The sequence below is a fragment of the Oncorhynchus masou genome, chromosome 1 (genome assembly GCF_036934945.1).
Source record: "Oncorhynchus masou masou isolate Uvic2021 chromosome 1, UVic_Omas_1.1, whole genome shotgun sequence".
Lineage (NCBI taxonomy): Eukaryota > Metazoa > Chordata > Actinopteri > Salmoniformes > Salmonidae > Oncorhynchus > Oncorhynchus masou.
In genome coordinates, this window is record NC_088212.1 from 52,369,534 (window position 1) to 52,384,567 (window position 15,034).

General features: G+C 39.5%; 1 protein-coding gene across 1 annotated transcript in view; it reads right to left on the reverse strand.

Moving 5' to 3' along the window:
- Positions 1 to 10,559: 10,559 nt before the first annotated feature.
- cmya5 (cardiomyopathy associated 5) overlaps positions 10,560 to 15,034 on the reverse strand; it is a 61,053-nt gene continuing 56,578 nt past the window's right edge. Inside the window, exon 14 of the mRNA XM_064974699.1 lies at positions 10,560 to 11,647. Within this exon, the coding sequence (XP_064830771.1) occupies positions 11,395 to 11,647 (253 nt within the window). The 3' untranslated portion in view covers positions 10,560 to 11,394. The remainder of the gene's footprint in view (positions 11,648 to 15,034) is intronic.

Below are 15,034 nucleotides of genomic sequence, written 5' to 3' on the forward strand. Positions count from 1 at the left end.
ACCTCCTTTGGTCACCTTTCCTTCCAGTTCTGCTTCCAATGACTGGAACGAATCGCCAAAATCACTGAAGTTGGAGACTTATCTCCCTCACTAACTTTAAGCATCAGCTGTCAGAGCAGCTTACCGATCACTGCACATGTACACAGCCCATCTGTAAATAGCCCATCCAGCTACCTCATCCCCATATTGTTATTTTTTTGCTCTTTTGCACCCCAGTATCTCTACTTGCACATCATCATCTGCACATCTATCACTCCAGTGTTAATGCTAAATTGTAATTATTTCACCACTATGGCCTATTTATTGCCTTACTGCATTTGCACACTCTGTACATAGATTTTTCTATTATGTTATTGACTGTACGTTTGTCTATCCCATGTGTATGTGTTGTTTTTTGTCGCACTGCTTTATCTTGGCCTGGTTGCAGTTGTAAATGAGAACTTGTTCTCAACTGGCCTACCTGGTTAAATAAAGGTGAAATACATTTTTTTTAAATAAGAATCTCTGGATTAACTATCTATTGTCAGCTAAATGTAGTAATAATCTGTGAACTGTCTACGGCAAGTTTTAAATTGACACTATCTGTTAGCAAAGGTGTCAGCTAGAGATAACGTGCAGGAGCTTGCAAGGATTTGTAGACTTGCATGATGTCTACTTTGATGTTAATGATAATTTTCTAATCTGAGAGTAAATTGAGCCGAATATATTGATAAAAGTCACCGTGTCCGGAAGTGATTTACATGGTTATCAAAATGTTACGCCAGGGTTAGCGTACACGAAACACAGCCCTTATTTTAAGTGTTTCTAAAATTACCTATGAGAAAAATGTATGGTGGAAAAATTATTGGAACCATTTCCCTGTTTGACCGCTTGGTTTTATGGGAATTATGACACATCCACTGTGGTTCTCTATTATATTACTCTTAGGAAAAAGGTTTAGATTTGTTCCTAAAGGTGTACAAACACTTGCCGCTGTTGTGGTACCCTTTAACGATCCAATTCAAATGTATTTATCTCAAAATCAAATAATTTTTGGGTAACAATTAAGTACCTTACTCTATCTATCCCTCCAGTGTTAATGCTAAATTGTAATTATTTTGCCACTATGGCTTATTTATTGCCTTACCGCCCTAATCTTACTACATTTGCACACACTGTATATATACTTTTATATTGTGTTGACTGTACGTTTGTCTATCCCATGTGTAACTGTTGTTTTTGTCGCACAGCTTTGCTTTATCATGGCTAAGTCGCAGTTGTAAATGAGAAAGTGTCCTCAACTGGCCTACCTGTTTAATAAAGGTGCAGTTTTTTTAACAAAACTTGTTTCAGGAAACTAGGCATATGTCGCATGTCACTACTTCACAAGAGAGGCATTTATTTTATTGTAAACATTTATTTTTGATCAAAATGCATTGTTTGGCAGAAATGCCTTCTGTAATGTTAACTTTCATGTAACAAACTTAATAACAAACTTCTCTGCCATCTGTAAATACAAATGAAATTGTTAAATTATGAGCCTAGTTGGTTTAGCCACGGAAAAAGCCAGGAACTTTTCTGCTAGCCATGATTTGCCGAGATAACGGATGGGCTGGACATGCTGAGAGATGAGTTCGGATTGGTCTGCCATGTAGCATGTCCATAACATCAGCTTTTTTTCCATTTCTTGCTGTGAGATGTTATGTGTAGATAATCCTTTCTACCGCAGCTTTTTTGAAAGATATCATTGAAGAACTGCAAAAGTGTTGCTTCTGCTCTCAACTTTCTGGAAGACGATAGTGTCATACTGACTCTCCCTGACTATGAAAATGAATCAGGCAATGAGGAAATGCCTGATTTAGGCAAAAACATTTTCATTGAACCAGACATTGTGAAGTATTCTGACAACAGTGATGGGGAATAAACAGTGACCAATCATGCAGTCGTCACGGAAGAAGCTGACTGAATTTTGAAAATCAGTGGAATGCCCAGTGAAAGCACAGTATGATAGCTAAGGATATGGAGAAAATTTAGGCGTTTGAGTGTGAATATGTGGAGGGTCGAAAAAAGACAGAAGGCTGTTGTAAAAAAAAAAAACATCTCCAGATTACATCTTCAAACTAAGGGCAAACATGGCATCTGTGACAGAGAGGGAGATATATCTAACTTTGTCAGAAAGTATTTTTCATTGCAAGTTAATGCATACTGTTAGCAAGCTAGCTAACGTTAGCTGGCTGGCTTGCTAGCTAACGTTACATGTATGATCTGTGTAGTAATATTATTTGTATCTCAGAAAGCCATTTGCATTGCTAGTTATAGCCCAATGTTAGCTAGCTAGCTAACATTGAACTGAGATGGTTAGCTTTAGCTACCTGGAGATTCATGCATGGTGGCTAGCTATGACAATCAGTATGGGTTGGGATTATTGCCAAGTTCAAAACAACTGGGAACTCGGAAATCTACAACTTCAGTTTGTTCAAGACAACGGGGAACTCTAAAAATATATTTAAAAAAAAAAAAAATAAAAACAAGCTCCTAATGGAAAAAATATATTTGAACGGTCGTCCAACTCGGAATTTCAACTCAGGATCTCGGGCCTCTTTCTGGAGCCCCGATTTTCCGATCTGAATATCACTGACATCCTGACTTGACTTCATATTTTTTCAAGTTCACAGTTATTTTGAAAGCACCATCAGTGTTTAGCTAGCTAGCTACATGGCTAAACAAAAGACTCTACTTTGCCAGATGATAACATTATCGATCAAGTTAGCCCAGTGTGTCTGGGGGTGATTATGGCCATCTATTGTATTTCATGAACATGTGTACATGTTTAGACAATAGTGACCCATCCACTTAACTGGATGTGGCTGGGCGGTGGTTATAGCCTTTCTTTCACAAGACCCATACAAGTGTGTCTTGGGAAAAATCATCTAATAATTATAAAATATTTATCTGGACACTTTCTATATTGCTACTATGCAACTAACCATTTCACTGTACCGTTTACACCTTCTGTATCCTGTGCATGTGACAAATAAACAGATTTTATTTCATATAGTGTGTGTTTACCAGAGGTGGTAATGTGAAGAACATGACCTACACCAAAATCAGATTAGGATATAGGCCAATGAGTAGAGAGTATTTTTCTTCTACTTTCACCCCTTTTAGTCTTGAAATATTTGGTTATTAACTACACTTACTTGCTCTGTTTAGTGAGCACACCTTACTCACTGTTTAGCACATGGCCTCACATGTGAATTCTTAAAGATATAGGTGGGGCTAAGGCTTAAGAGGTTGTGAACAATGTTGAATGGGTGTAGACAGAGAAGAGCTCTCCAGTAGATGTACCAAAACATTCAAGGGCCATTTTCTCAAAAGTGGGGTTACAAGTTCATAAACTTTCAAAGCAGGATTACTTTCCCCATTGTTCCTCAAAGCAGTGTATGATATACAATTTACTAGCTCTGAACCTCTACTATGTCCAATGTAAAAAAAAAAAACATTTCAAATTTTGCTACATAGGACTGGATCGGTCACAAATGTTAATGAACATCAAACGTATACCTACAATGCAGATTCCTTTACCTCTAGTGACTAATTTTAGGCTCACAAGTTGACAGTTCCCATGTGGATAATGCAGAGACAGAGTCATAAAAACAATTTCACACATCAGTAAGCTAAATTATACAAAATACTAACTTCCATTGCATGGGGTCTGTCCATAGGCAGTTAAGCTCAATATCAGAAGGCTCCACTGCAGGGGAAAATATTATTATTTCTAGCTAGATCTACAGTAGCTAACCAGTTCTAGCTATATTGCGGTCAGAGAAACCCAGCCCTCACTAAAAAGCTATCTAGCAAGACGCATATTGCTTTGCAAGCAACATTTACCATTAACTAGCTAGCGTTGGCAATACAATTATATCTAACACATATGAACTCAAAGCTTTAATATCTAGATGTGTTAGCTAGCTCGGTGAAAACTCTTGCTCACAGGCAGTTTAAGAAAATATATTCTTCCTATGTCACCCGTCAGGTAAAAAACACATTTTAAATTAATGTTATTATTATATTATCAAATAAAATGCCATTATCCATGAGAACGATTTTTGGCGCTGACACCTGCCCTTCTCCATCTGGACAACTTTAAACATTGCAACAGCTGCTCTGTTAGTTGAAGGTGGGCTGGGGGCAGAGCTTAGAAGCATTTCAAATTGTGATTGACAGCTCAGGAGAAATATATTTCTAGGTTCATGTATCTCTTTTCGAAATAAACATAGCTAATATTAGTATGTTTAATAAATGGCAGGTAGCCTCAATAGTTGTATAATTAACTTTAAACTTTTGCATGCAAACCCCACTTTGGGAGCCTCATGCCAAGCTACCAGAGGTCAATAGACTCAACATTAAACAATTCAGCATGATACATGTTAATTAAATAGATTTTTGCACCACATATACCATTTTATATTTATTTTTTTGTGCTCAACTTCTATATTTAATGAATATATTCTGGAAATGTATGTTAACGCATGTCGAATTCCCCGCATAAATGTACACATATTATAATACATGAGTTTTCCATATGGGGAAACTATTAGTGTGTATAAGATACTACTGTAAAAATCTGTATGAGCTATGGAATAGCAGTTTCCTGCACTTTGTAACACAGTGATGCAGCATTCCAGCAGCCTTACTCACCAACAGCTTTTTTTCTTTGTTTCTTTCTTTCAGAAACTCTGACTGCAACCTTTTTTCGTAAGGTAAGAGTTATAAATAAATGTGTGAATGACAGAGAGAGAGCGCGCGAGAGAGAAACTACAGTAAACTATTGCTCTCGTGAGACGTCAACCAACGACCACGTTACCTAATTTCGCATGTAACAAAATGTGGATCTGATGAACGCACGTCCCAATGGAAAAAGCTACAATGGAAAAGCATCCTATGCATCCAGTGGACTTGCCTAAGAGAAAAAGTTACCAGGCAGGACAATTAATTCGTTCAAGGCGCCCTATATGCTGCTCCTTGATCTGCGTGGTGAGGTATGAGGGGGGGTGCAGCTTTGTGAGCAAAAAGCCTTCAGCGCACGAAGGGCAGTATAACGTGACGCAAGACTACTTTTTGGTTGAGTATCCAGTGAATCATCAATGCAGTAATTCCAGATTGACTGTACAAACATAATATAATTCATAAACATTTACCGGTCCGAAGCTTTGGTGAGGTGGCTACCTTGGAGCTTTCATGTTCGTGAACTGCTGCTGTGCTGTGCTCCTGATTGAGCTCTCACCTTCAGTAGCTTAGGGTCTATACTTGGGTCTAGTGACCTCTCGTGGACGTTTGGAGCCTTTCCATATTGTAGATGTCACAACCAACGCCTCAACCACGCAAAATGGTAAGCTGCATCATCTGCATATATGTGCAACAAAAGTTCAACATTCACTTTCTGATACCATTTCTGTAAAGCAGCCTACGCATACAATTTGATAGATACGTTCGATGAATCCAACATATGCACCACGTAGAAGCACTGCCTCTGCAACGCAATGCAGCAAGGCAAAGGCAGCATTCCATTGGAAATTAATGTACTTCTGGTGTACCAAAACTCAAGAACACTGTGGTGTGATCAAGGTGTAAGTGCAGTATGGGTGCATCCCAAAAATATCTCCTTTCTCCTGAAGTGTGCACCAGGTAAGTACTTTCCACAAATCTAAACACATTGGATTGGTGGAGGCAATTTGTGTTGTGTTGTGTTGTCACAAGTTAGGGGTTAGTTAGGACGATGAGCACGCAGATGAGCTTCCCCGAGACGGTTTCTGACAGTTTGTGCAGAAATGTTTTGGTTGTGCAAAGTTTCATCAGCTGTCCCTGTGGCTGGTCTCAGACAATTCTGCAGGTGAAGAAGCCAGATGTGGTGGTTCTGGCCTGGAATGGTCAAACGTGGTTTGCGGTTGTGAGGCCAGTTGGACGTATTGCCAAATTCTCTAAAACAACGTTGGAGGCGGCTTATGGTAGAGAAAGGAACATTCAATTATCTGGCAACAGCTCTGGTGGACATTCCTGTAGGCAGCATGCAAATTTCACGCTCCCTCAAAACTTGAGAAATCTATGGCATTATGTTGTGTGACCAAACTGCACATTTTAGCTTCTTGATATGCCACACCTGTCAGATGGTTGGATTATCTTGGCAAAGGATACATGCTCACTATCAGGGATGTAAGCAAATTTGTGCACAACAATTTTGAGAAATATGTTTTTTGTGTGTGCGTGTGGAACATTTCTGGGATCTTTTTTTTCAGCTTATGAAACTCTTTAAATTATGTGTTTATATTTGTGTTCAGTGTACTTCATTACTGATTTCTCCCCTCTCTCTTTCTCTCTCTTAAGAATATACACAGATAGGACCATTCACACAGTTCAGTCACTCAGCTATATCCAGTAGACATGATGCTATAAAGGTCCTGCGCTACCACCTCCTACAACATCCTGATGAGAATCATTAACCCTAGTCCCATGACTGTAAGTCTGCATATCTCTCTAACCCTGCTGTACCCTACTGTGCTGAGACAATATGACTCTAGAACAGTTTTACAGTATTTTACTAATTGAATGCTCAACTGTGATTATTCTCTCTCTCAATTCAATTCAAAGGGCTTTATTGGCATGGGAAACACATGTTAAAAACATTGCCAAAGCAAGTGGAATAAACAATCACAAATTATCATTTAACTCTCCCTTTATCTCTTTCTCTCCCTCTCTTTCTCTCTCTGTCTTGACAATCCTCACAGTTCACTCACAGATGATACAGTTGAAGTCGGACGCTTACTTAGCCAACTAGATTTAAACTCAGTTTTTCCACAATTCCTGACATTTAATCCTAGTAAAAATTCCCCGTCTTAGGTCAATTAGGATTTAATTTAAGAATGTGAATTGTCAGAATAATATTAGAGAATGATTTATTTCAGCTTTAATTTATTTTATCACATTCCCAGTGGATCAGAAGTTTACATACACTCAATTAGTATTTGGTAGCATTGCCTTTAAATTGTTTAACTTGGATCAAACGTTTCGGGTAGCCTTCCACAAGCTTCCCACAATAAGTTGGGTGAATTTGCCACCATGATGCTTCCACCCCTGTGCTTCACCGTTGGGATGGTGTTCTTTGGCTTGCAAGCCTTCCCCTTTTTCCTCCAAACATAACAATGGTCATTATGGCCAAACAGTTATATTTTTGTCTGGCTTTTTTTATGGCGGGTTTGGAGCCGTGGCTTCTCCCTTGCTGAGCGGCCTTTCAGGTTCTGTCGATGTAGGACTCGTTTTACTGTGGATATAGATACTTTTGTACCTGTTTCCTCCAGTATCTTCACAAGGTCCTTTGCTGTTGTTCTGGGATTGATTTGCGCTTTTCACACTAATGTACTTTCATCTCTAGGAGACAGAAAGCGTATGCTTTCTGAGCGGTATGATGGCTGCGTGGTCCCATGGTGTTTATACTTGCATACTATTGTTTGTGCAGATGAACGTGGTACCTTCAGGCGTTTGGAAATTGCTCCCAAGGATGAACCAGACTTGTGGAGGTCCACAATTTTATTTCTGAGGTCTTGGCTGATTTATTTGGATTTTCCCATGATGTCAAGCAAAGAGGCACTGAGTTTGAAGGTAGGCCTTGAAATACATCCACAGATACACCTCCAATTGACTCAAAGTATGTCAATTAGCCTATTAGAAGCTTCTAAAGGCATTAAATAATTTTCTGGAATTTTCCAAGCTGTTTAAAGGCACAGTCAACTTAGTATATGTAAACTTCTGATGCACTGGAATTGTGATACAGTGAATTAGAAGTGAAATAATCTGTCTGTAAACAATTGTTTGAAACATTACTTGTGTCATGCACAAAGTAGATGTCCTAACTAACTTTGTTAACAAGAAATTTGTGGAGTGAAACGAAAAAACGAGTTTTAAAATGGTAGGGGTGTGGATCAGAAAACCAGTCAGTATCTCTTGTGACAACCATGCAGGATGACACATCTCCTTCGCATGGACTTGATCATGATTGTGGAATGTTGTCCCACTCTTTAATGGCTGTGTGAAGTTTCTTGATATTATGCGGGAACTGGAACACACTGCCTTACACGTTGATCCAGAGCATCCCAAACATGTTCAACGGGTGACATGTCTAGTGAGTATGCAGGCTATGGAAGAACTGGGACATTATCAGCTTACAGGAATTTCCTTGCTACATGGGGCCTTGCATAATCAAGCTGAAACATGAGGTGATGGCGGCGGATAAATAGCACGACAATGGGCCTCAGAATCTCGTCACGGTACCCATGTGCTTTCAAATTGCCATCGATAAAATGCAATTGTGTTCGTTGTCCATAGCGTTGAAAAACTAGTTTTAATGACTCCAACCTTTGTGCATGTAAACTTCTGACTTCAACCGTATGTAGGCTGGTTGATGGCATCTGCAGGCCTGTTTGAGGAACAACTGGACAGAACATTTCAGAATTATTGTACTTCAGCTGAGATCCTCCTCTCCTTCCCTGTCCTTTAAGAAAATAGCCTTCTTTACACTTCTTATTAGGCATTGATGCTATCAAAGTGTGTCTGTCCATTTCTCTCATGTCGTTTGGTATTATCTCTTTCTGTCCAGGATACATCAAAGGAAGTTGTCTTGCTGTTGGCACCAATTCCATCCTACTTAACTTTGTTCTCTCTTGTTCAACTACCCAACTGCCCAATGTTTAAATTTGCTTCAAATATGTTTTTTACTGAAGGGTGACAGATGACACTTGTATGGAGGGCTGTGGGTGTGGGGGAGAGAATGGATGTAGATTGGTTTGGTTGAAGAAACTCCCTCTCCCCTACCTCCCTCCCTTCTTTTGATAGGGAATAAAAGTGAATGTTATTGCTGCATTTTACCTGTGACCCCAAATCAAATATTTTACGAGTCACAAGCTAAGACAAAAACACACACACATATATATATATATATATATATATATTACTTTCTTTACACATCTATTCACTACTGGCCAAATACAGTCACCAATCTCTTCAGACAGCATTTCCAGCTTTTAGGCCAGTTTAAAAGAATCTAAGGTAAACCACTTTATATTTGCCATAGTAATAATATTCGGGAATCAAACCCACCCGCCTGACATTACAAGCACCATGATCTACCAACTGAACAGCAATGGAACACTTTGGATTAAGCTTAAAAAATGTGATAGACTGTATTATTATGCTTATGAATGTGTTGGTACTGTATGTACAATGAGGAATCGAATATTCTTCAATCTGTCATGGGTTGAAGTTACCATTATTAATCCTGTGCCAAGTCTCATATATGACTGAATTGTAGTGTATTTAAAGAATATGCCTTGTGTAGTACAATTCTTATACACTAGATGGCAGTAACGTGCTACCACCTTCAAAGAGGTCTGTTTTTCTATTCGCCCTTCAAGTACTGAGCAAATGTCCAAATTAATTAATTCTCTGAATTTGCATTGCAAATGTTACTTTTATTGATACTAGATATGACTGGTTGTGATCCAGTCACATATGGAACATGTGACATGCAAAGTTCATTTGGGTAATGTTGAGCCCCCAACTCCTGTCTGTCACTCGCCCCATTAATAACTGAAACATATACAGTGGTGACCCGTCATTTTGAGCAAAATGTGTGCATGTTATTGTGGCATTAACATGTGTCACATATCAGATTGCAAACAATGTAAACAAATAATATATATATATATATATATATATTATATAATTGTGTTACCTTGTGTTGCAACACTTTTCCATGCCACATTTTTTGCATTCAGATCACAGTACGCATGGTAGCTTGTGTCAAATATAGTGGGGTGCCCTAAAACAGCCAAAATCAAGCTCTCTTTCAAGTTGCGTGACTCAGTGTGTCAGTCATTCCACAGTTTGTTTGCACGATTCTTAAGAAGCATATTTGCTATTTTGTTTGTCTCCTGTATTTTATTTTAGGGTGGGTTGGGTTAGGGCTTTGCTGCATTGTCATGTATGTTTGTTCATCCTGTTTATTAAAAATACATTTATACTTTCCCGCAAATATCTCATTGAATTTGTCCAAGAATATTAATCTTTAATTTTGACCTAATGTTGCTCATTCATTATATTGTTTTAGAGCCAGATTCAAACCGTAACGCTGAAGTTCCACGCTATAGTATGATTGAAATGTAATGCAATGTTCTCTGTTCGTGGAGACTGCATTCATGGTAAAACGTGCATATGTCAGCTCAATTGAAAATTACCATTAAAAATCAAACTCGCTATAGCGCTGAACTTCAGCGATACGGATTGAATTGAGTCCTTAACCTTTTAGGAAGTGATGACATTATTTGTTGTAATTGCTCCTGATAACGGCATTCTCTGGTTTAGTGCATGCTGTCACATCAGTCCCAAGCTGTTACAGTTGTCAGGAGTCGCATGTTGTTGTCTTTCAGTTCATAAAATTAAAGATCATTCTAGATCTCCTTAGGAGTTTATTCAGTGCTGTCTCAAATACAAAAATAGCCATCTCTCCATCAGACTCTAACATGAAGACATTCAACAAAGAGAAAAAAACTTTAATTCATCATCATTCAGAAATGATTCCAAACAAACACACAGAAGAGATTCAACATATGTTTACAAGGTTATTTATACACCAGTATTCACAACATGAAACACAAGTAGTGCTATGGTTTTAAACAAAATAGTTACTAGTATCTTTATCCACACAATCTCCAAGTAATTAACCTGCCTTGCAAGTAGCTCAGTGGGCTAACAAAGTATTGAGTCACACAGACTACCTGGGTTCAATACCCTGGTAGTTACATACAGTTTAATGTGCATCTCGGCTGTGTGCCTACTGTACCTACTAAAGGCTCTAGGAGAGATGAGTAAGATTGCTGAGAAAAGAGAAGGAGATACTGGAGAAATTAAAGCACACAAGACAATTGACAAAACATGTTAAAAAATAGCCAAAAAATGAATTAATACTGATCTCAGAGATTAAACATTTCACCTCAACAAGAAACACTCAGTCAAATTCACAAGAGAAATAAAACAGCAATAATTGAGCGATAGATATTGACTATTGCTCTGATTGTTTTTCCTATTTATAAAATATTTTTCCTATTACCTTCAAGATTTGCACTTTCTTTCAAATCTATACTACTGAAGCAACTACAGTTCTTCCTCTCACTCCTGTCTCTTTCATCACTGAGTCAGTGAATGTCCTGATACAGCTATAGCCACTACCTTCATCGGGGAGAGTCCAGAGAGATTGGCTATTTATTCCATTAAAAGTGTAGCTATCACTGTTCTAGCTTTCTAAAATTTGATTTCTATTAAATCCATGGGTACTTATATCTTGCATAGGAAAGTTCTGGTGCTTGGCTAGCTATGCTTGGCGAAGTCAGCCACCTCCAGGGCCATGCTGACTTTCAGGCTGCCTGGCTGCTCCATGCCCAGAACAGGGTGGCATGGCTGGGTGAAGCAGTGGGTGAGGGTCCCGAGCAGCTGGCCGCGCTGGGTGTTATAGAAGGACAGACGGCCTTGCTTGTAGTCCAGCAGTGTGCCAATATGAGAGGGCACCTCCCCCACGAACACATCTGACTGAACACTGCCGTGGAGCAGCTCAAACCGACAACTAGAGAAAGATGTGAGGGAATAAAAGAGAGTGAGTGAAAAAAAAACATTGAGATAATTTCACTGTCAGTTAGCATTAGCTTAACGCAGCACTGTTTTAGTACCATATCAGTAGAGGTTGCATTAAAAAAGACACAGCAACAATGGTTTGATGGGGGTAGTACGTAGTGGGAGGGCCGTTGTGATGCTCTGTTTTTCCATCAGAAAAGTTGCGTTTCCGTCAAACAATTGAAAACGTAGAACACTGTTTTTACCTAATCACTTCTCCTCACCACTACGCCCTCAGAGCAGGCATATCGCTGGTTCAACACGTACCTGTGTTTTAGTTTCAATGTGATTGCAATGTCAAAATGGACTCCATTTCACCTTACAAAAACAATGTTTTAATACTGGGCGGGGCCATATTTGGGAAAATTAGAAACAGTTTAACTTTAAGGAGCAATCAGCAGTTTAAACAATAAAAATTAGTTCTCCACACCACTGTTGGGCAAATTATAAATGTGTTACCTTTATTTTACCAGGGAAGACATATTGAGACCTAGGTCTCCTTTTCAAATGAGCCCTGCACAATACAACACATAAATACACTATATACAGTACCAGTCAAAAGTTTGTACACACCTACTAATTGAAGGGTTTCTTTATTTTGACTATTTTCTACATTGTAGAATAGTGAAGACATCAAAACTATGAAATAACACATAATTATGTAGTAACCGAAAAAGTGCAAAACAAATCAAAATATGTTATATTTGAGATTTTTCAAAGTAGCCACCCTTTGCCTTGACAGCTTTGCACACTCTTGGCATTCTCTTAACCAGGTTCATGAGGTAGTCACCTGGAATTTCAATTAACAGCTATGCATTGTTAAAAGTTAATTTGTGGAATTTCTTTCCTTCTTAATGTGTTTGAGCCGATCAGTTGTGTTGTGACAAGGTAGGGGTGGTATATATATCCCTATTTGGTAAAAGACCAAGTCCATATTATGGCAAGAACAGCTCAAATAAGCAAAGAGGACTGACTGTCCATCATTACTTTAAAGACATGAAGCTCAGTCAATCTGGAAATTTTCAAAGAACTTTGAAGGTTTCTTCAAGTACTATGATGAAACTGGCTCTCACGAGAACCACCACAGGGAAGGAAGAACCAGATTTACATCTGCTGCAGAGGATAAGTTCATTAGAGTTACCAGCCTCAGAAATCAGGAATTAACTGCACCTTAGATTGCAGCCCAAATAAATGCTTCACAGAGTTCATGGAACACACACAATCTCAACATCAACTGTTCAGAGAATCAGGCCTTCATGGTCAAATTGCTGCAAGGTAAACACTACTAAAAGGACACCAATAAGAAGTGACTTGCTTGGGCCAAGAAACACGAGCAATGGACATTATAGATCCGGGGAAATCTGTCCTTTGGTGTGATAAGTCCAAATTTGAGATTTTTGGTTCCAACAACCATGTCTTTGTGAGACACAGAGTAGGTGAACGGATGATCTCCGCATGTGTGGTTCCCAGCTTGAAGCATGGAGGTGGTGTGGTGGTGCTTTGCTGGTGACACTGTCGGTGATTTATTTAAAATATACGGCACACTTAACCAGCATGGCTACCACAGCATTCTGCAGTGATACGCGATCCCATCTGGTTTGCACTTAGTGGGACTATCATTTGTTTTTCAACAGGACTATGACTCAAAACACACCTCCAGGCTGTGTAAGGGCTATTTGACCAAGAAGGAGAGTGATGGAGGGCTGCATCAGATGACTATCTCATCAGATGACTACAATCACCCGACCTCAAAAAAATTGAGATGTTTAGGGATGAGAGACTGCAGAGTAAAGGAAAAGCAGCCAACAAGTGCTTAGCATATGTGTGAACACCTTCAAGACTGTTGGAAAAGCATTCCAGGTGACTACCTCATTAAGCTGGTTGAAAGAATGCCAAGAGTGTGCAAAGCTGTCATCAAGGCAAAGGGTTGCTACCTTGAAGAATATCAAATATAAAATATATTTTGTTTTACAATGGAAAGCATAGGGGCATATCCAAATCCAGCTCCCAGATTACAATTCCTATGGCTTCCACTAGATGTCAAAAGTCTTTGTTCAAGGTTTCAGGCTTGTTTCTTCCAAAACAATGAAGGATTATGAGTTTTAATACTGGTACTTAGATTTGGAAATCAGTCTGTGTGCGCATCTGCTAATATTTTCCTATTGAACATACTTCTTTCCATATGAAATATTATAGTTTAACTACATTTTAGGGTACCTGAGGAAAACATAGAAACGTATTTTCACTTGTTTTAACAAGATTTAGCGATAGCTTTTTGGATTATTTTCTCTGCATGTTGAACGACTGGATTACTCAAAATCGATGGCGCCAACTAAACTGACTTTTTGGGAAATAAAGAAGGATTTTATCTAACAAGTGTGATGAAAACCTACTCCAGAGCGCTCAGAACCTCAGACTGGGGCAAAGGTTCACCTTCCAACAGGACAACGTCCCGAAGCACACAGCCAAGACAATGCAGGAATGGCCTCGGGACAAGTCTCCAAATGTCCTTGAGTGGCCCAGCCAGAGCCCAGACTTGAATTCAATCAAACATCTCTTGCGAGACCTGAGATAAGAATGGGAGACACGGGCCTCCCGAGTGTTGCAGCATTCTAAGGCACTGCATCACAGCCGGGTATGATCCCAGGCTGTGTCACATCCAACCGTGACCAGGAGACCCATGAGGCGACGCACAATTGACCAAGCATTGTCCAGGTTAGGGGAGGGTTTTCCTTTTTCCATCCTGCTCTGACTACTTGTGGCGGGCCGGGTACCTGCAAGCTGACTTCGGTCGCCAGCTGGACAGTGTTTCCTCCGAACACATTGGTGCTTCCGGGTTAAGCGAGCAGTGTGTCAAGAAGCAGTGTGGCTTGGCAGGGTAGTGTTTCGGAGGACCCATGACTCTCGACCTTCACCTCTCCCGAGTCCATACGGGAGTTGCAGCGATGAGACAAGACTTTTAACTACCAATTGGATCTCACGAAATTGGGGTAAAAATAATGTGAGAAACTTCTCAAATACAGGTGTGCCAAGCTTGTAGCATCATACCCATGAATACTCAATGCTGTAATCGCTGCCAAAGGTGCTTGGGCCAAATCAAGGCCAGTCCGGATCAGACTAAATCTGAACCAAAAATGACACCTATGATTGGTTCAGATTTGGTCCTGACCAGAAATCGAATTCCGTGGATGAGATTCCCTAAAAACAAGCCACTTCGCTATAGCTATGACTTCTTCATAGCAGGTTAGGAGACTTAGGGCTAGGCGTCCCACTAGCGGGGCACCTGTCGACATCTTCCGGTGAAACTGGAGGGCGCACAACTCAAATAAATAATCATACA